Source organism: Penicillium psychrofluorescens, assembly GCF_964197705.1.
Source record: "Penicillium psychrofluorescens genome assembly, chromosome: 2".
NCBI classification, from domain to species: domain Eukaryota; kingdom Fungi; phylum Ascomycota; class Eurotiomycetes; order Eurotiales; family Aspergillaceae; genus Penicillium; species Penicillium psychrofluorescens.
Window position 1 is genome coordinate 1,376,358 of NC_133440.1, and position 19,260 is coordinate 1,395,617.

The window sequence follows — 19,260 nt, forward strand, 5'->3', positions numbered from 1 at the left end:
CTTGAATTGAGTTGGTGGCGGTGGTGAAGAGGGAAGGGGTGAAGTAGATACCTAAAATTAGTTTATTTGCGAGTCTGTGCCCGTGGGCATGGCATTGGGGCTTGTTTTCAGCCATTTCTCTTCTGTTAGTAATTCTGCCGAACATGTTTTTGCAATGTGAAAAGTAAAATAGACCCACTGATAGGATTGTCGAGCGAAGATCGAGTCTTAAGTAGGATTCTTGTTCTGCTGCTCCACCGGCGCGGCGCCAATGGTCTCGGGCAAAGCGCATACCCGGAAGATCCTTTTTTCTTCTTATAGGTCAGGCCAGGCCCTTTTGGCAATATTTAATGATGGATTTACTATTGATAGAAATTTAGTATTGGCGAGTGAGACCACGGTGCTTCGTTGGGCTAGATCTATGTACTGTACATAATATGATATACAGGAGGCCCTGCTCGGACTCACTGGATAAGAGAGAAAGAAAAATGGAGAATACAGCCCAGAAGAAGACAGAAGAAAGGACAGAAAAACGCCGTAGAACTCCTGGTGCGATGGAAGCAAGCCGCACAATAGATCGGTGAGATCCGCAGGATGCCATGCAAAGAAAAGGGAAGTTGTTCATGACCAGCCAGTCAGTCGAGATGAATGTGAGATAGACCAACCATCACAAGGTCTACCGCCCCGTCAACCAGCTAGCCCATCCCTTTGTCGAGTCTTTGGCTGCGCGCTCCACGTTCTCAGCCATGACATCCAATTGACCCGGCGCGAAAGGTTTCGTCTTCGACGTTGCAGCGTCGATAGCCCTCTTCGCATTGACAGCATCCATCACACCCGCACCAGTCTGTTTGGCATTCTCCCCGGCAGCAGTGGCTGCAGAAGTAGTCGCACCCACAGCAGCAGCAACCACACCAGAATCCTGCTCCTCCCCACCCAATTTCTCGGCAAGAAACCGCTTCGCCTTATTCCACGGGCGCTGCGCCTTCTCCTCTTCCTTCTTCTGCTTATAGATTGCGCCAATGTCCTCGTTCTTGACCATATCGATCTGTTCCGGTGTCGCCGTGCCGGCCGCGTAGGCGATGCGCGCTTGCTTGAGAGATTCGATTTCGCGTTCGATCCACAGTTTCTTTTGGCGGCGGTTGTACAGCGTGAGTGAGACCATTGAGTAGACTGTTAGGACGCCGCAGACGCCTTTTCGGAAGCCGGTTAGCAAGGTAGTTCTCTCTCTGTCCTTACACATGGACCGAGAAAAGAAAGACAGGAGGAACGATACACACCTGTTGCAGCAATTAACGTATACACCATCCCCTTGTGTGCTTTATTCGCCACTCTCTGCCCCGAAGCAACCAAGCGGTCCACGAGCGACTCCTTCCCCACGCGGCTCGCACGCGCCTGGGCCCGCAGCCGTTCGACCTTCTCCCGGGGGTTCTCGGGTTTCCCGCCCGGGCCTGTAGGTTGGTTTGGTGCACTTGCATTTGCATTGTGTGGCGCAGGTTTGGCGGTGTTCTTCGATTGAAGGGAGTCGGGCAGACTGTACGGCTTGCCGCTGGCTTTGGAGCTGGCGTAGGGGCCCGTCGCTGTGAACCGCGTTGCGTCGGCCGCGGATCGGGACATGGCGAGAAGGATGGGTGGGAGGCGGAGGAGAACTCAAGGCTAGGCTTTGGGAGCCTGAATGGGAGGGTTGTGGTTCTTGGATTGGAGTGTGGGGGTAGAACAACGGAGGAAGGGAAATGGTTGACGAGGTAAATTTTCCAGGGAAGCACGGGACACGCCAAGACGGATGGAGCCCAGTACTAGTTGCACTCACTACTTACTTACTCACTCACCCACATACTTCCTACAACACAAACCGAGAATTTCATGGCCACTTACAACGTTGTAGACTTGTCCTCGGTCCTCCGTACTCTTTGCGACTTGAATGCGCAGGGTCAGCCCTGGCCGGGACCTTCTGCTGCCCGAGAACAGCACCACCATGACCAGGCCAAGCCGCCATCTCACACCCGCACACCACCCACCGATCTAGCCACAATAACCACCTGGCCCGCAGCCCTCCGCCATGTGATGCGCACCGTAGGCCAAAGCGAAGAGACCCAGCTGCGCATCCGCGGCCTAATCCGAAGCCAACATACCCACGAGCGGCAATGGTGGAAAGGGCGCGAAGCACTCCTCGCGAAACAAGCCGCGCGGGGGGACAAGAAGAAGGAGCTAGACGCTGTCCTGTACGTCCTCTTTTTTATTTTCTTTTCTCTGTGTCAACATGAATCCGAAACATCACTGACAGTTCCTCTAGTCGATCCATCGGCGCACCGGTTGACCCGAAAGAGATATCTACCGTGGCCGAAGACCGTGCGGAGCTCACAAACTATGACGAGAAGGTGTACAAGGCCTCTGCGCAGATGGCAGAGGCCATGGCGGCTGAGTTGCGAGGGATGGGGATTCCGTTCTTTGGGACGGTGAGGAATGAAGCGGTGAACGACGATGAGGCGAAGCTGACAGCTTCTGAGCTGCACCATTTGCAGAGTCGCATGCTGGAGCTGCTGCAGGATCTGTGTAAGGAATGAGAACTTTGAATAGGCGCATCAAGCGCCTACCTATCATTGCAGATTGTGCTTGGGAATGCAAGAAAAGAAGAGGGCATGATCTCGAGATGGATGTCATTTGGATTGAGGTGCAGTGCACATTCCCATACAATGAGGAAGGCCTTGAGATGTGTTTCTCCTGCCACGCAGATCTCGCGCTTGCAATTGGAGTGCTCCTGGAGTGCTACACCGTGGTTCAAGGTGACATCGAAATCAGTACCCAATTCACATCCTCGGACACCTTGAGAGGCAGCGGAGCCCGTGGGAAGCTATAATCATTAGCCTCCACGGCCACTCCGAGTGGACACGCCACATCTTAACCGAACAACCAATCTCCAAGGCACGTGTCCCGTTTATGGGAGTATACGTTAGATGAATGGAAACAACGATCAGTGTCTGGCAAACCTGTCTACTGTTTTCTACCGAGTCACATTCGGAGCTAGGCCCCCAGCAGGATTGAAGCGAGCCGACCATACCGTCCCTGCGTCCGACAGTGCTACCCTACACAAGACCATCCAGCTTGCCGGACGCTAACCAGATCAAGGCGTCCCAAGAAATGAGAGTTGGATATAGATGTGGATACAGTCAGGGAGAAGATGTGTTCTCTATTCCTTCTACCTCTTATCAACCGAATGAATATTCAAGCTAGGTCAATTCCTGTTGAGATGGAGACAGAAAGTAGAAACTGCAAAAGCTTTTTTTCTTAGCATGGCTGCCATGTCGACGATGAGGCTCTACACCCTCAGACAAAAAAAATTACTGATAATCAGGCCCATTCATTCATACAGTGCCCGTAGAGAGCAATGAACCCATAGTAAAAAAGGAAAAACGTCCACTGACAGCACACAACTGTCCAGACTGAAAACACGCCAGAAACTCCCTTCATGGCCGTCCAGCATGTAGGACGGAATGGTAAACCAGGCTCACATTAGAGTTGTGAGCCTCGATGGATGAAAATGATATCAATAAAGGAAAGAAAGAAAAGAACATGATTGAGCTCTCATGGGAGAGAAATAGGTCGATCGTTAAAGCGATCATAAAGACATTTGGTGGTAACTCCGTTGCAATGCTGATGGGAGAAAATGACGGGATTAACAAGAAAAGGTAAGAGAAAAGTAGAGAAATCCTCCCATTTTGTGGTTGAACCCCCCTTTCGGGGATTTCAGTCACCAAATTAGCCATCCAGATATCCTTCCATCGGAACGATGCGAAAGATGCACGTGCAAAATGAGACCAGAGGAGAATCAGAGACCATGCGCCGAAAGCGGGAGATAGTGAAGATACGAGATGGAGTAAAATGGATAATAAGAAGGTCTATGCGCAAGGTGGTCATGCGTCACTTCATGTCGGATCAAAGTCGTGCACCAATTGCTGCTACTGCTGCTCAGCCACGGCGACCGCAACGGCCACCGCTGCGCCTAGGATGGCACTTTCGGGCGCCGGGTTCAGCTGGATGGATGCGTTACAGCCAGGGTATGTTTCCTCGGTCAACTGATCCAGGTAGCTCTGGCAGGTGGCACGGAAGCCCGGGTACTTGTTGATGACGGTACCGTCGCAGGCAATGGAGAGCTTATTGGAGGCGTCTTCGTTTTCAACCACGGTGACTTCTGGGGACTCCTTGATGGGCGATTCGCAGGTGGGGGAGGAGGTGGGGGAGGACTCGGCCTGGTTGCGCAGACACCACATGCTGTGGATGCCTGTAGCCAGGTATGCCGCCGCGCGACGCGAGACAAGCTGGCAGACCCGGCGCAGGAACCGAAGGTCTTCCACGGGGGGGTAGGATGGGAAGGTGTGTTCTTTCTGGAGGAGAGCGGCCGAAGCGGCGAGCGAGGTGGATGAGTCCTCTTCCAGGAAGGCGACAATGCTCGTATCCAAGGAATACGCCTCGCGCAAGGAATGTGGCAGCTCGCCACCGAATAGACCGGCGGTTTCGACGGCCTCGACCATGATCAAGCGGACGATCTCGCCCAGATACCGGCCGGTGATCATGTACTCGAGCGGCTGGTAGTCGGGACGCAAGTGGGTGCGGTTCAGGATGTCGTCCCATCGTGTCATGGGCAACACGCCGCCACCGAACATGCTCAATTCGCTGTTGATAATAACGTGCTTGGCGTGGTCGAACCAGCCGTCTGGGCGCACTCCGAACTTGGACCGGCCAATTTCATGCACGGGGAAGTGGATCGCCATGTTGGTCCCGGTTCCCAAGATCAGTGACATGCGGGTCTTGGGGTCGACGTAGGCGCGCGAGAGGAGCGCCGCGGAGCTGTCGTTGACCAGCGCCGCCATCGACACATTGAGACTGCGCTTGCGACAGGATCGGATGATCAGATCGCCCAGCTCTTGTCCCAGAGTTCCGTTCGAGCACATGAACCCTTTGCCCATGTGGATCACCAGCCCACTGTTGACCGAGGTCTGCTCGATCGGGAAGGACCAGGACAGGCCCATGGCCAGCGGCGCATCACCACGGCCGTAGTCGGTGCCCACATCCCTCAGCATCTCATCAATGCGCTGGGCCATCCAGTCAAAGAACTGTGTTCCTTCCAGCAACTTGACCTGGTTGTCGATGTACGATGATGCCACCTTCACAATGCGCATCGCATCGTCCCGGCCATTCAGTTCAATCAACGCCACACGGAACGTCGAGCCGCCAACATCCAGCGCTAAGAAAGTTCCCTTTTCCGTGCCGGCTGGCAGGGCGTGGTTGTAGGAAGGCAGCATGCAGTAGGGACTGGACTGCAGGCAGTGGCGAAACTGTGCGCGGATCTTCTCCGACATGTCGGCCATATTGCGGGTGGAGGACAAGGGAGTGGTGAAGAGCGTATCGACTTCATCGGCGAAATCATCGAGAGACCGGCGGCGCCAGTGTGCGCCCAGGAAGGGCTTTCGTCGCCGGTGTGAGAAGCCCCGGAAAAGCGAGGGAAAGAGAATCATGGTTTCTAGTGCGGTCACGACATTGTGGAAGAGCTCCTGCAGTCGGTGCAAGATCTTGACCAGCGGGGCCGACATGGTCTCGATCAGGGGGGGGAAGGAAGGGTGATGTTGAGAGCCGCAAGTTATTCGGGGGGGTGGGGGAGGAAGATCAATCAGTCAGACGGCATGTGTAATGTGAACGAAAGAGGCAATCAGGGGGGGATCGGGTGAAGATAATAAGTAGTTGAGTGAGGTGACAGTCACCAGGGTGGATCGGTGGGATAGAGTCACTTTCCCAGATTATCTTGTCTCTCTTGCCTCTCCCCACTTGCGATGGTGTGTTGTAGGGGTCAGGAGTTTCAGCAGCGGCACAAACGAGAGTCGCGTCCAAGCATGGATCAGCATTGGTCCATTCCGAGCGTGTCACCGCAGGCTGTGGCAGAAAGTGCAACTCTGAAGCCCGTCGTCGCAGCGGCGGTGGGTAAGAACGAGAGTGACCTTTTGCCGGTGGGGCGGTCGCACTACTTAATCCCAAGACCGAACACTGATGTATGCCGGGGATCTGGGTTGGCTACTGTTTGCTCTTCTTTGGCTCTTCCGATGTTCTTTTCCCTCTGCCCGTCAAGAACATTATCCCTCACTCATTCCACGCGCGGTATGGTGCTTCACTCGCATACTCAATACGACTTTCCCCCTTGAGTGCAACGTTAGCGTTGCCCGGGACGGTTACATGTGGAGTTTTCTGCCAAACTGCCCCAGGAACTGTGCCATCCCGTCGCCCAACATAAAAGCGGTGGCCCGTCCGGCCGATCAACTTGCAGTCCTTATAATGACTGGCCATAGCTTCTTCGGATCGCCATGAACCCCGGATCTGGCGCCATCACAGGATCAGAATCATCTGAAACATGTTTGGCCTCAAGGGCAGGTGAGGCCCGGGGATCGGGGTCCCTATGCAACCACTGCGCGGGGCCTCCGGCTTGGCCCTCGGGCGTTGCTTACGTGGTATTGGTAGTCTATTACGGCACTACATAGTCCGTATGTAGTAGTGAGAGTCTCTTCCGGCAGAAGATTGGGCCGAAGAAACATTCATCCCCAGATCGGGTTCCGGGGGCGAATTTCTGGAACTTCGATGCGCCGGAGGAGTTTGCAATCGCGCTGGGTGACATCACCTGCGTGCAAGATTCACATCATGGGTGATACCCCTAGCATCCGTAGATTCTAGTAACCTGCCCACTACGTTTATCTGCAAATGTCGGTCGAACGAGTCCAGGATAAAAACGGCGAACCCATCCGGGAGGGCGACCACGTCTACACTAGGTTTCGCGGCGGAAGACACGAGGGAGAGGTACTGCCCCTTTCTGTGGGAATGTAGCCATCATGGTTGACCCGAGTAGGTCGAAAAGATCGTCATGGATCAAGCCGGGGCGCGGGAAGAAGGGGTCGCCAATCCTCCCAAGGCGAGTCTCAGTTGGTCTGGACGATGGAATGCAAGCAGCTGACGGGGGGAAGTAGGTCATTTATATAGATCAGCACGGGCATAGGGTCGCGCATAATCCTAGCACGCTGGAAAAGCAGTAATGGAAATCATTCCGATCAAATGTGCCGGTCGGAACGAGAATATATATCCTGGCTCGATCTATGAAATGATTTACCATTGCATCCTACCTGTACCTTTCGAGTCAGTAAACACATCCACACAGTATCAGCGGCGATAATGATTCATCTCTAACACCACCGCTCTGTTGACCTTGTGCACGTCTCTACTCTGCCGTTCCCGGCACTTGAACCCCGCGTGCCGATCTGTGGGGAGAACGAGTGGAGGCGGAGCGACGAGGCGGCCACGTTTTTTTGTTGATTTTCCAGTTACACAGTTCAGGTATGCTCGGTCTCGGTTTATATTTTACGCTCGATCAGTACTCGATTCAAACATCAAGACCAATTTTTGAGCCTCTGTACCTGCGTGATCACATCTTTCCCCGCACGCAGGTTCGCATCTTCCTAGCGCCCGCAGCAGGAAGGCCTGTGATTTGAGGTGATGACCTGGTTAGAGTTCGGGAACGCTTCAATGATATTGAAGGAAATCCATGCACAGTCCGGTTTTCGGGCACATTTCCTCGGTTGGGGTGGTCCTCGGCCATGACTAGTTCCGCCGATCCTCCGGAGTCACCGGAGATAGACAAACGCCCAAGGCATATGAGACCGAGGTGGGAGCCCGGCAATGTACAACGGAGGAAATGAGGTGGTTCAAAATATTTTCTTCACCAAGCAGGAGGTATTGCTAGAACTATTCAGTACCTAGTCGCCAACGAAGGCCGGTGGTAAGTGTGCTCCGTGACTCGGAGGATAGGGCAGCCACATCCCGACGCAAAACGCTAAGATGTAGCTAGGATATTTACCTACTGGGTCGTTCATTATGAAGGCTGGTGTCATTGTTAGTCTGGGGCTCGCGTGCGGCGCCATCGCCGACCAGCTTGCTCGTCGCGCCGATCCCGACCTCATCCAGGTGTTGTCGACCCTCGCGAACGAACCCCAGGAGATCGGAGAAGACACAGCGGCCTCGATTTCAGACGTGGTTTCGCGGCTCCAGCATGGCACAAATTCCACAACTCCGGGATCCGTCCAGTCGGCTTTGTCGAACATCGCACTGGCCGTGTCGGGAGCGGACAACATCGTGGACGCAGCCACCGCCATCACGGCAGCCGGACTCATTCCGAGCGAGATTGCGTCGTTCCTCAATGGATACCTGGACAGTGAGCTGAATTCACAGGACAATTCAAACCCTATCGCCAAGCACATCTACCCCTACAAGGCCGCCGCCGATGCGCCGTATTCGCTTCCCGAAAGTACTCTCCGCGCGGCCATCCACATCCCGGACTCGTTCTCCTTCGGTCGCAATGGCAACACACCGGTCATCCTCATCCCCGGGACGGCGATTCCGGCGGGAACAACCTACTACTATAGTTTCAGCAAGCTGGCCAACAGCTCCGCCGGCATCGATGTGGTGTGGGTGAACATGCCGCGCGCATCGCTGTCAGACTCCCAGGTAACCGCCGAGTACGTGGCGTACGCGATCAATTACATTTCCGCACTCAGCGCCGGAAAGTCGGTGGGGGTGATCTCCTGGTCGCAGGGTGGGCTAAACACGCAATGGGCGCTGAAATACTGGCCCTCCACGCGGCTCGCAGTCGCCGACTTCATAGCCATGAGCCCGGACTTCCACGGGACCGTGGACGCGAATGTCCTCTGCCCAGTACTGGATGATGTAGCCTGCACGCCCTCGATCTTCCAGCAGGAATATACCGCGGAGTTCATCCAGGTCTTGCGCGCTGACGACGGCGACTCCGCCTATGTCCCCACCACGACGGTCTACTCCACCTTCGACGAGATCGTCGAGCCCCAGTCCGGCAGCAACGCATCGGCTTTCCTCCACGACGCGCGTGGCGTCGGAGTCACCAATGCTCACCTCCAGACGGTCTGCGCGGGCAAACCTGCGGGCGGGGTTTATACCCACGAGGGAGTCCTGTACAACTCTCTTGCATGGGCGCTGGCGATTGACGCAATCTCGCACCCAGGGCCCGGCAGTTTGGACCGCGTGGATCTCGCCCGCGTGTGTGAGCAATTAGTACCACCGGCCCTGGGGCTGGATGATGTGCTGGGGACCGAGGGGCTGCTCTTGCGTAAGTGTTTATTCATTGTGCTCGTTTTCTTTGCCTCGAGTAGCAAAATGCTGACAAACATATCTCTCTCACAGTGGCCGTTGCAGAGATCCTGGCGTATCAGCCGCGGGCTACGAGGGAACCGGCAATCCGGGCGTACGCGAAGCTGAACCACACGCTAGTTAGGTAGTTAGCAGTATGCCTGGTTGAGATAGACGGATGGAGCGGACGAGCAGAAGGAGTTCGGTCAGCACTGATTGATTGACTGTATTAGTGGATTCCATTATACTCTGCCTCCTCACTTCCTAGTGATCGTTTTGATGGAGCCAATACTGGCAGAACGATCTAGCTAAAATATACCCGGAAGACTTGCGCGTTGGTAGGCCATATTTCTGTTCCTATCCCGTAGGTAGCATCGCAGTTCCGTTCTCAGTCTGTCAGGGGCTACGTTGTAGCTGCGTGTGGTGGACGGCTATAGAAGCCAGCCAGAAGATGCAGCGTGCTGAGATTCCTACTTCGATGGCTGGGCGACGCGGAAAATTCCTCAATAGCTCCCATTTGGCAGCTAGTATAACACCTCACTATTGCCAAACTCACACCATGTAGCTCCACCGTGGGTACCGTCTTCTACTCCCTTTGCAAGACAAGGACATCTCCTGGATTGTCGTTTTCTTTGGCTCGAACAATGCGTTTGTAATATGTCCGCGGATCAGGAGCTAAACGGCTGTCAAGGCGTCTACGAAGCGGAATTGGTTAGTTAGTCCATAGCTTAATCTGGATTGATTCAATCAGAATGCCCAGAAACGATGGCCTCGGCCGAATGCTTAATGGGTGGGCCGATGGCGACATCAACTAAGGACTCTTAGGGGAAAGAAAGGAAGACAAGTTGACATATCACCCGATTAGGGTATGTATTCTGACACTGGTCTTATTCTCCCCTTTCCACCGTCCATTTTGGTTTGCTCGCCTCCCGACGGTCCGTCTTTCTCCCCCCCTGCACATCCTCATTTACGTTGCCCCTTTTCACTGAAAAGCTGGCGTGGACTACCGACTCTAATCCCAACGCGGAAAAAGTGCCAAGGTTTTTCCCCCCCTGGATGCTCCACTGACCCGCGGTGGCGAACCCGATTCTTTCCAGAATTTCCATTCTGTGTGGCCAGTCCCAGGGGACCGCGTGTGCTGGTGCGACGGTCCTCGCCCCCAGCGCTCGTTCTTATTCGCCAACGCCACTCCCCCCTTATTGAGTGCGCTAACCCGACTGAGTGGTCAACACGAAACGCGACGGATGGGTCCCGGTCGGCTCGCAGGATCGGAGCGGCCCAACCACGCGCAGCGGTTGTGGAACCCGCGTTGGGGGTGATTCGCTCGACCGATACGAGAGGAACTCTCGCTCCTCAGCCTCTCCGCCCGCGCAAAGTTCTCATACTAACTAGTGGGCGTCGCCTCTTCTCCACTGCCCGAAACATTGCCAAGCCACTCTCTAAAATACTTATCACCCCCAATTACGTGGGCCGACCGGGGGGCCTCGCATCGTCGCCCGTCTGCCCCCAATTTTTTTTTGGCTCTCATCTGGCTGCGGCGGCGGAGTGATTATCTTTCGGTCCAAGCCTTTCTCTCCCTAGTTCAGCCGCGAGGCCACCCCCCCTCCCTCTCGTTTTCTCTCTCTCTTTTCCCTCTCTTCCCCCATATCCTTCCTTCCCCCCCCCCCAAATCCCTCCTGACGACAAATACGCCTTGTCGACTACCGGCCCCCGGCACCCCCGAGTAGGGCTCTTTCTTCCTCTTACTTGAATCCACCCACTCTTGGCCCCCCCTGCCTCGCCTCTTAATCTCCCTTTCTTCACGTTTTGGAAGACTTTCCTTCCTAGCCACTCATTCAAACCGCCATCATGATGTTTCTCAGCGTATTGTTAGCATTGCCCTTGGTGCATAATGCCGTTGCACAACGCCATGATGGAGACATGTTGTCCTTCGTGACGGTGAGTGGCCACGCCCAACATTCTTGATGACCTGGCAGGAATCTGATTTGATTATCCAGCTTCCCGACATGCGGGCAATGAAATTCGAAACTGAAATCAAAGACCGGGAACGCTTGACCGATGGGTACTGGTTCGTGGCGCCGTATGGCCAGATCGACCCCGAACACCCGACCAAGCGATACGAACAATATCAGATTGGGCCGTACATCTACGACAATGATGGTGTATGTTTCCCTCCTTTTTCTTATCATTTTTTTCTTTCTGCTACGTCGGATCGACTGACTGACACTTTCGTGCCACAGATCCTCATCTGGGGTGGATCACCCATGACCGATAACCTCAATGTGTTCGATTTCAAGGCCGTCTGGCACATGGACGGCGACCCGCGCCTGTCGTTCATCTGGCAGCGTGACTTCGACGCCTCGACAAAGGGGAGCGGCATGGTGTTGAACCATCATTATGAAATCGAGCATGAGGTCGGTGTGACGAATAATTTGCCTGCCTTCAATATGCACGAGTTCAACATCTTGCCAGGTGGTAAGACGGCGTTGGCCTGCACGTACCAGTCGCAGCAGAAGGATTTGTCTGATTTCGACCGGCCCAACGAGAAGACTTGGTTGCAGATCGGCGGGTTTGTCGAACTTGATATCGCGACCGCTGAGGTGCTTCATGAGTGGGATTCCCACGACCATGTTCACCTGCACGAGTCTAATGCGTTCCACGCTTGGGACGCTCCCGCCGGCAAGCCGGGATCAGACTATGTGCACATTAACGCCGTCGATAAGAACAACGCTGGCAACTACATCATCTCGATGCGTTATACCAACACTCTCTACTATATCGACGGAAAGGATGGCCATGTCATCTGGCGCCTAGGTGGATCGGACAGCGACTTTGAATTCCCCTTCCGATTCTCTCACCAGCACGATGTCAAATTCGTCTCTTCCAACGGCACACACCATGTCATCTCGTTTATGAACAACGCATCTACCGAGGGCGGCAACGATGAGGATCTTTCCTCTGCGTTAGTCGTAGAGGTCGACGAGACTGACATGTCAGCCAAGCTTATTCGTCGCATCAATCGCCCGGACGGCGGTCTGACCCGTCTGCGTGGTAACGTTCAGATGCTCCCTAACGACAATGTCTTTATCGGCTGGAGTGAGCGAGGCTACCACACCGAGCATGCTCCTAACGGCGACCTCCTACTAACTGCCCGATTTGCGTCGACTCGCTACTCGACGTACCGTGCCTACAAGTTCCCCTTTGTCGGTCGGCCCCTGGACCCGCCGGATGTGGTGTCTTCTGTTTTTGGCACTAACGACGAGGATCTGACGACGATCGTGCACGTTAGCTGGAACGGCGCAACGGATGTCGCCGGGTGGAACTTTTACGCTCAAGCATACGACAAGGGTGACAAGGTGTTTATCGGTTATACCGACAAGGTTGATTTCGAGACAATGTACATTGTGGATGGTTTCATGGACTGGGTCTCCGCGGAGGCGGTCGATTTCAACGGCACGGTGATGGGCACTTCCAAGAAGCACCGCACCGAGACCCCTAGTCACTGGAAGAACTCCGGGTGGCAGGGCCACTCGGAGCACCCCGCGCCCGACGACCCCGAGCTCCTCAACGCCAACATGGATAATTCGCCTGCTGCGGACACTGACGGGGACATGGATGACATGGATGGCATGGATGACAGCCCGAAATCTGGCAGCTCGTACGCCGATGCTAAGCAGGTCACAAAGGCCGTGTACAAGGCCTACGATGTGATCAAGGGCATTGGTGGCTTCTTGATCTTTATCCTGGTGACCTGCTCTGTGGGCGGTGCGCTCTACGGTGCCTGGCGCATGATTCGCTACCGCCGTCAACGTGCATACCACCATCTCCCTACCGATGAGGGCTTGCCCATGGACGAAGCCAGAGCTGTGAATGATGCTCGGTCTTTTTCTCTCGATGAGGCTCGCTCTCTGGATAACGAAGCCAGATCGCCTCGCCCCGAGTGATTCTTTTTTTCCCTCTCTCTCTGCGTGACTTAGCATCCCTTGCATCATCTGCTCTCTTGCATCCACATCGTGTTGTCATTGTCCTCTTGTTATCATCCATCGCCACGCCCCTCACCCTCACCACTGCCGACATTGGGTCCAAGTGCCTTGGGGTCCAGATTTGGCACTAACACCAACACCGCCCCAAGAATTATGACACAAAACACCTCCACAAAATAAAGAAAAACACAGAGGAGCTGAGGGTATGGGTATATACTTGTCAGGTCGGTCATGATTGTTCATGCATATCATACATACCCCATTTGGCGTTGTCTTTGCTACTGTTTCCTTTTCCGCTTCTTATTTGGGGGGGTTTTCTTGATTGTTTGGGCCACAGGAACCACAAAGAATCCAGTCCCTGTATAATACTATCCTTCTATCTATCACTCACTCTCTTGTCGTTACTTTTTCTTGTTTCGTTGTGACTACTCCATGTATATACTGCATAATCGAACTGGACTCGTTGCACATCTTACCTAGCTGAACTGCCTGGTCGCCTTCCTACTGTAGCTTAGCCCTGTCGATAATCCACCCGCAGGATTTTCTTCAGCGTATCCCTCATCTCTGGGGGCCGCTAACAAAAAAAGATGTAACCTTGAATTACTTGTCTTAGATATGCATACAACCGTTTCAGCTTGGTATCCAGCCTATCTAAATCCTCTGATCTGCGCCCAGGAACCTCCCTGAACAACATTATTAATGAATCCCGGCTGACTGTTATTGATGCACTATGTTACGGCGTGATGAGAGGGGCCCGGCCCGGTGGGTTATTATTCGCTGTGCAGCTCGACGATCATTATCATTATCCGGAGAAGATCGTTGGTTGCTTGGTTTACTCGTTACCACTTTGTTTGGGCCCCCAGTCTTTTCCTGCGGTGGGGTTTTCCCCATGTAACCTCCTTTCTTGATCAGACTAAAAAAAAACCAAGAACAAGTAGCCTGGTTAGGAAGGCATAAAAAAAGTAATAATAAGATTTAAGCCACGTTCTCGTATTATCGGACCTCCCCCCTGATTTGATTTGTCTGTGCGGGGGGCCGAAAGTGGCAGGCGGCAAGGCTAGATACGAGCGGGAACAAGGCTGCAGGTCCTAGAGTTTATTGTGCGATGGTCTTTTTTTAGCAGGCGGCCGGCTATGCCATGTATGGACGCCCGGGTGTCCGCTAGGTTCTACAACATACATTTGTGTGTTTATTAAGGTTTGTTGCTTCGATAAATATTTATGTACTGTAGTATGTATGCCTGTCACTGTTTGTCTCTGATTGGCTAGTGCTAGGTGACATATTTGTAGATCATATTTCCGGCAACAACCGTGGAATTCTGCAATGTAGGAGGGAAGATGTGACAAAGTTTATCATATATCTTGATTCATTCGGAACGATTCAAATAACGAGGACCAGTGTTTGCTCCATATGCTCTCTCTATGGATCCACACGGAGTGGAGAGAAGAAATTGAGTTGTGTCAACTATCCCCACAGTGTATCTATCTACAACCTAACTTAACGGAAACAAATGTGGTACGGGGGACAGATAGAACACTACTATAACGCCTAGTAGCGGTGACTGTCTACTTTACGATTTTGATAAGTCATAAACCTACAAAGTGGTGAGCTGAGTGCTGCCCTCAAAAGCTGAAAATGCCGGGCCGCCCCACTGGAAAGCACCGACTTCGCTTATAGCGAGGCGCCGCAGGTGTCGGTCCTGTATCACCGAACAGCATTTGAAGACCACCTAGCGCGGATCCCATCTTCATCTTCTCCGCTTCACATAGAGCTTTATGACCCAAAGTACTCCTGCACTGTTTCTGCATGATATCAGTTTGCAGAGAAAGAGAAGTGGGCCCAGGCCATCGGGGTTTCGGGAAACGAGCCTATCAAGGGACTTTAAACAGCAGATTCGCGGAGTTGACACCGAATCATAAGGCCACGATTTGGCTGACTGGCGAAGAGTCGCGCCGATAACACCGAACTATGATCATATTAGATAGCCCTCAAACCCTTTGGTTCCCCATTGCCTCATTCGAAAACGATTCAATATCAATGATGGCAGCGGCACGACCTCGGGGTCCAATTGTCAACCTTCCACAGGCATCATTGCCAAGCCAAACGGTCCTGACTGGCCGGACCGTTGACCTTGAAACACTCGGCTTAAAACATGCCAAAGACCTGTTCAATTTAGTCGGAGCAACTGATGCCATGAAGACCTCGTTTTGGGACTATATGCCTGACGGACCCTACACTGAACTGGAGGCCTTCGAGAAAAAAATCACAGCGGCATTAGCATCCTCTATGTTCTTTTTCGCGATCATCGATAAACGCAGCTCCATGCCGACTTTCGGAAAGCCAATTGGATACCTGACCCTGATGCGCATCACTCCGGAGCATTTTACCGTGGAAGTTGGCCATGTGATGTTCTCGTCGGCACTTCAACGCACCACTGGTGCCACTGAGGCTATCTATCTGTTGGCGCGCCATGCTTTTGAAGATTTGAAATTTCGGCGGTTCGAGTGGAAGTGTGACTCGCTCAATGCGCCGTCTCGAAAAGCGGCGTCGCGGCTGGGATTCACGTTCGAAGGCATTTTTAGACAGCATATGGTTATCAAGGGGCGGAGTAGAGATACCGCTTGGTTCGCTATGCTGCGGGATGAGTGGGATGGCTTTTTGAAAAACGCGATGGAGCAGTGGCTTGATAAGGGTAACTTCCATGAGGATGGCACCCAAAAGAAGAATCTTCAGGATTTGAAGGCTGAGTGCAGTCATAAGTAGGGCCTAATACTTTGTCTAGCATTTCGTGATTGCGCATTTTGCCACTACCGAGGATCAGTGTTATTATCTTAAGACGCAGAGCTCTAGATGAGAAAAGATTCTCGAATAAGAGTTCTCATACACGAAGACTCAATCGAAGAGTGTAGGTGGTGGCACCAGTTTCGGGACGTACTGTACTGAAAGTGATACACTGCTAACAAAATGAGGCTCTGAATCTCTCTGACATGATGTCGGAATATTTCAAAACTGAGAACCCCAGACCTTCTTTGCAATCTTGACCAAGTCATCCTCTGAGAGAATGATATCTTTCTCCGGCGAGACAGGGCGTCGCAGGAAGAGATCCTCGAATGGGATCCTGAGATGCCCGTTGGCCACGGCTTGGCCATCCTTGTTGGTCTTGACGGTTGCTGTTTGTTTCAATTCCGCAATCACCTTGTCAGGGTCCCCTCGAGTGGGGCGGCTGCTGGGCTGAAGAATTTCGAATGCGATGTCCTTCTTTTTCTTGTTAGTCGACATGAGGAGGGCGATTTTCACAGCGCCATTGGACTCGGTCAACCACAAACTGGCATCGCTTCGCAGCTTGCTCCGGGACTCTGAAAACCCTGTTTCGACAATGAATGAAGGGAAGTGGTCGGTGCGGCCTGCTGGGAGTGTTTCCGGCAGATAAGACTTGTCGGGCTCTTTCCGCCGCGATGGTAAGTCGACTCGGGCGCGCCCGAGTGGGAGCAATCCGTCTTGAGCATCGCTCATGCCCTCAAGGATGAATCTTGACGTTAGCTGCACGGAAAACGCCTCGCTCAGGACTTCATGCGCTCTGGTAATCATTTTGAGCAAGAGATATTCGGATTCTGGATCATAGGAATCGAAAAGGTTGAATTCCTCAGAGTCAATCTCTTTCAGGAAGTTTTGCTCGGGCAGATGTGAAAAGATTACATATTCGCTCCTGTTTCCCGTTTTATCATTCTCAAGTAGATTCACTTCCGCGTCAATGGCTTCCCAGAAGTGCTTTGCTCCTCGATACTCATATTCACTGGTTGAATAGGGGAGACTATCCAGGATGCCATTGTCCCGAACGTTCAATGTATTCATTGGCATTTCAATGGGATCAACAATAGATTGTTGTGAAGAAATACTTGAAAGGACCATCATCAGGTGGTCAATGGTTTTATTGTGTAAAGTAAAGCTTCCATTAACTCATTATGATATAATGGCGACCCGATAGCAAAAATGAGTTATCAATTGCCCGAGCGAAATTTGGATATGCGACACAAGGGAACAGATAACATTATCATGGCGGATCGAGGCCGCAGATGGGTGGCGGATGTACTGGCTGCTTGTCGTTTTGCATAATAGCAAGAACAATTCTATCAATTCATGCTTATTATATACCATGCGTAGTAGTAAACATGTAAGATGTACTGTACTCCAAAGAACCATTCATACAAGCGTCATTATGAACCAACCCATATCTCATCTCTCTTCTTTACACTCAAAGAAGCATGAGTGTAGTAGAAAGCCACCCGACCACAACAGCAATACCCAATGCTGATGGATAACGACGAGCGAGTGTTGCGCCATCGTTAGATACATCATAGTTTACTGTCCGTTTCCAGGATGGCTTTGCACCGTCGTCGATCTGCATGTCCGAGTGCCACGAATCAATCACTCCGCTCATGGTAATTTTCAGTTGGCCGGGGAGCTCATAGTTGGCATCGATATATCCATCTCCCTCGGAATTTATGGACGCAGGGGCGGACAAAGTAACATCCATGCTCGTGCTGTTGAATTGAAAATTAAATCTGGGGTTTCGTGGGTCACTGCTGTTGGCTGCGTCCACGACAGTCGTTATAGCCACTGGAACATGTTCGGTCCCATTACACACTGTCACATTCATTTCCAAGGTAGAAGGTATCCCATAACCGCCGACGGTACCTGAGACATTGTACGGCGCTTTATCGGTCTTGGTCAAGTTCAGTGGGAAGTATTGGGGAGTTGTGTCGTCAGAAGCAGTGCTAAGAATCCAGGTTAGAATATAACAGTGCGAGCCTGTGCGGTTGCAAGAAAAAGCCTTACCGGATAGAACTTAATTCCCAAGGTACTGCTTCTCCCCAGACAATATAGTCGCTGGATAGCGAGGAGAAATCAAAGCCCGTGGGCCAGAGACCCCATGCCACATTGAAAGGGTTTGACCGACTGTTATTGGCTGCAATAATGGCAAATATGCTTTCAAACTGATTGGAGACTGGTTTGAACGGCAGAGGCTGGTTGAGGCATGATTTTCCCTCTGCATTGGGCGTGAATTCGACAAGTGTTGTCCCGTTGTAGTACCTGGTCTATTAGCGCGTTGTTTGTACATCAGATTTGAGGAAGACATACGACCCAACCCATTTATAGAGATCGCCAAGGCCAGTATCCCTGTCGGTCACGTTGTTTGGGCGAAAAAAAGAGTTGCCCTGGGCATACGCTAGCCGAGGGATGAGGCTCACAAGAAGGGCGGCAGCACACCAAGAGTGGTACATTTTGCTGAGTTATTTTTGGTCACTCGACAGCAACCCTAGAGAGAAGTTTCTATCAATGGGGCACATGTTCTTTTTATCCCCGGCGCCAAGTATGGGGCCCCGGAAAGGCACCCCCAGAAATGCTCGCCCCCAAAGTCCTACACCGCTGACCATTGGCCAAATGAAGACTGAAGTGTACTATGAACGCCCCAAATCCCTTGGCAGACTTAGCGTGGGCGGTGCCATAGCTAATTCAACGTGAAGTCAGCCTCACTGTGATGTCATGCTGCGAAGTATGCCTCATCCTTGGCGCTTGGCGCTGCCTCACGGCTGCGCACTGATCGCAAGTACGTGGACAGGCTGGAGTAAGGGGGCTTGTAGAATAGATAGTTCGCTGGCACCTGGGGCCAGCGATCCGTTTTCGAATTTTACTGAGCCGCACCCAGAGTTTACCCACGAGTATCTGTTGCCCGAATCCGTAGGACCACCAACCTAGGCGTATCGGGAGACTACCCGGACAGGTAGTTAGTTAACTAGACTAGGTTAATATTTTTAAACCCACGAGGATTGGGGGCCATTTGAGCTATGGCCCCTCAGGGACAATTCCACTACATAAAAGTTGAACGATTTGGGAGAAACGAAGGTTGTGTCCATCTAGCAATTAACCAAGCGTGAACTATGGACACGGTTCTACGGTAGATCAAGGGAGTATATGATGTGCTCCTAAAGCTTGCAATGGCTTTTGCGATAGGATGACCAGTTATTGGGAGAGGTAGAACTGTTTGTGGATGAATCTAGTGGTATGTTAGTTACTTGATCTATGGGAGCAAGCGATGATCCCTGGGAACGGA

At 52.6% G+C, this 19,260-nt stretch overlaps 7 protein-coding genes across 7 annotated transcripts; 4 read left to right on the forward strand and 3 right to left on the reverse strand.

Moving 5' to 3' along the window:
• Positions 1-655: 655 nt before the first annotated feature.
• Positions 656-1,593, reverse strand: PFLUO_LOCUS2737 (uncharacterized protein; the record flags this gene model as incomplete). Its single annotated transcript, XM_073779908.1, has 2 exons — positions 656-1,170; positions 1,257-1,593. 2 exons carry the CDS (start codon positions 1,591-1,593, stop codon positions 656-658), a joined length of 852 nt encoding a protein of 283 aa, XP_073636816.1.
• A 246-nt stretch (positions 1,594-1,839) lies between these two features.
• On the forward strand, positions 1,840-2,540 carry PFLUO_LOCUS2738 (uncharacterized protein; the record flags this gene model as incomplete). The annotated part of the gene is made up of 2 exons (XM_073779909.1): positions 1,840-2,198; positions 2,270-2,540. 2 exons carry the CDS (start codon positions 1,840-1,842, stop codon positions 2,538-2,540), a joined length of 630 nt encoding a protein of 209 aa, XP_073636817.1.
• Positions 2,541-3,932: 1,392 nt separating this feature from the next.
• PFLUO_LOCUS2739 (N-acetylglucosamine kinase 1) lies at positions 3,933-5,564 on the reverse strand (the record flags this gene model as incomplete). Its single annotated transcript, XM_073779910.1, has 1 exon — positions 3,933-5,564. The coding sequence occupies one exon, from the start codon at positions 5,562-5,564 to the stop codon at positions 3,933-3,935; it is 1,632 nt and encodes a 543-aa protein (XP_073636818.1).
• A 2,317-nt stretch (positions 5,565-7,881) lies between these two features.
• PFLUO_LOCUS2740 (uncharacterized protein) lies at positions 7,882-9,314 on the forward strand (the record flags this gene model as incomplete). Its single annotated transcript, XM_073779912.1, has 2 exons — positions 7,882-9,145; positions 9,220-9,314. The coding sequence occupies 2 exons, from the start codon at positions 7,882-7,884 to the stop codon at positions 9,312-9,314; spliced, it is 1,359 nt and encodes a 452-aa protein (XP_073636819.1).
• A 1,699-nt stretch (positions 9,315-11,013) lies between these two features.
• Positions 11,014-13,109, forward strand: PFLUO_LOCUS2741 (uncharacterized protein; the record flags this gene model as incomplete). The annotated part of the gene is made up of 3 exons (XM_073779913.1): positions 11,014-11,103; positions 11,163-11,327; positions 11,406-13,109. The coding sequence occupies 3 exons, from the start codon at positions 11,014-11,016 to the stop codon at positions 13,107-13,109; spliced, it is 1,959 nt and encodes a 652-aa protein (XP_073636820.1).
• A 2,079-nt stretch (positions 13,110-15,188) lies between these two features.
• Positions 15,189-15,911, forward strand: PFLUO_LOCUS2742 (uncharacterized protein; the record flags this gene model as incomplete). The annotated part of the gene is made up of 1 exon (XM_073779914.1): positions 15,189-15,911. One exon carries the CDS (start codon positions 15,189-15,191, stop codon positions 15,909-15,911), a length of 723 nt encoding a protein of 240 aa, XP_073636821.1.
• Positions 15,912-16,151: 240 nt separating this feature from the next.
• PFLUO_LOCUS2743 (uncharacterized protein) lies at positions 16,152-17,000 on the reverse strand (the record flags this gene model as incomplete). Its single annotated transcript, XM_073779915.1, has 1 exon — positions 16,152-17,000. One exon carries the CDS (start codon positions 16,998-17,000, stop codon positions 16,152-16,154), a length of 849 nt encoding a protein of 282 aa, XP_073636822.1.
• Between the last annotated feature and the right edge of the window lie 2,260 nt (positions 17,001-19,260).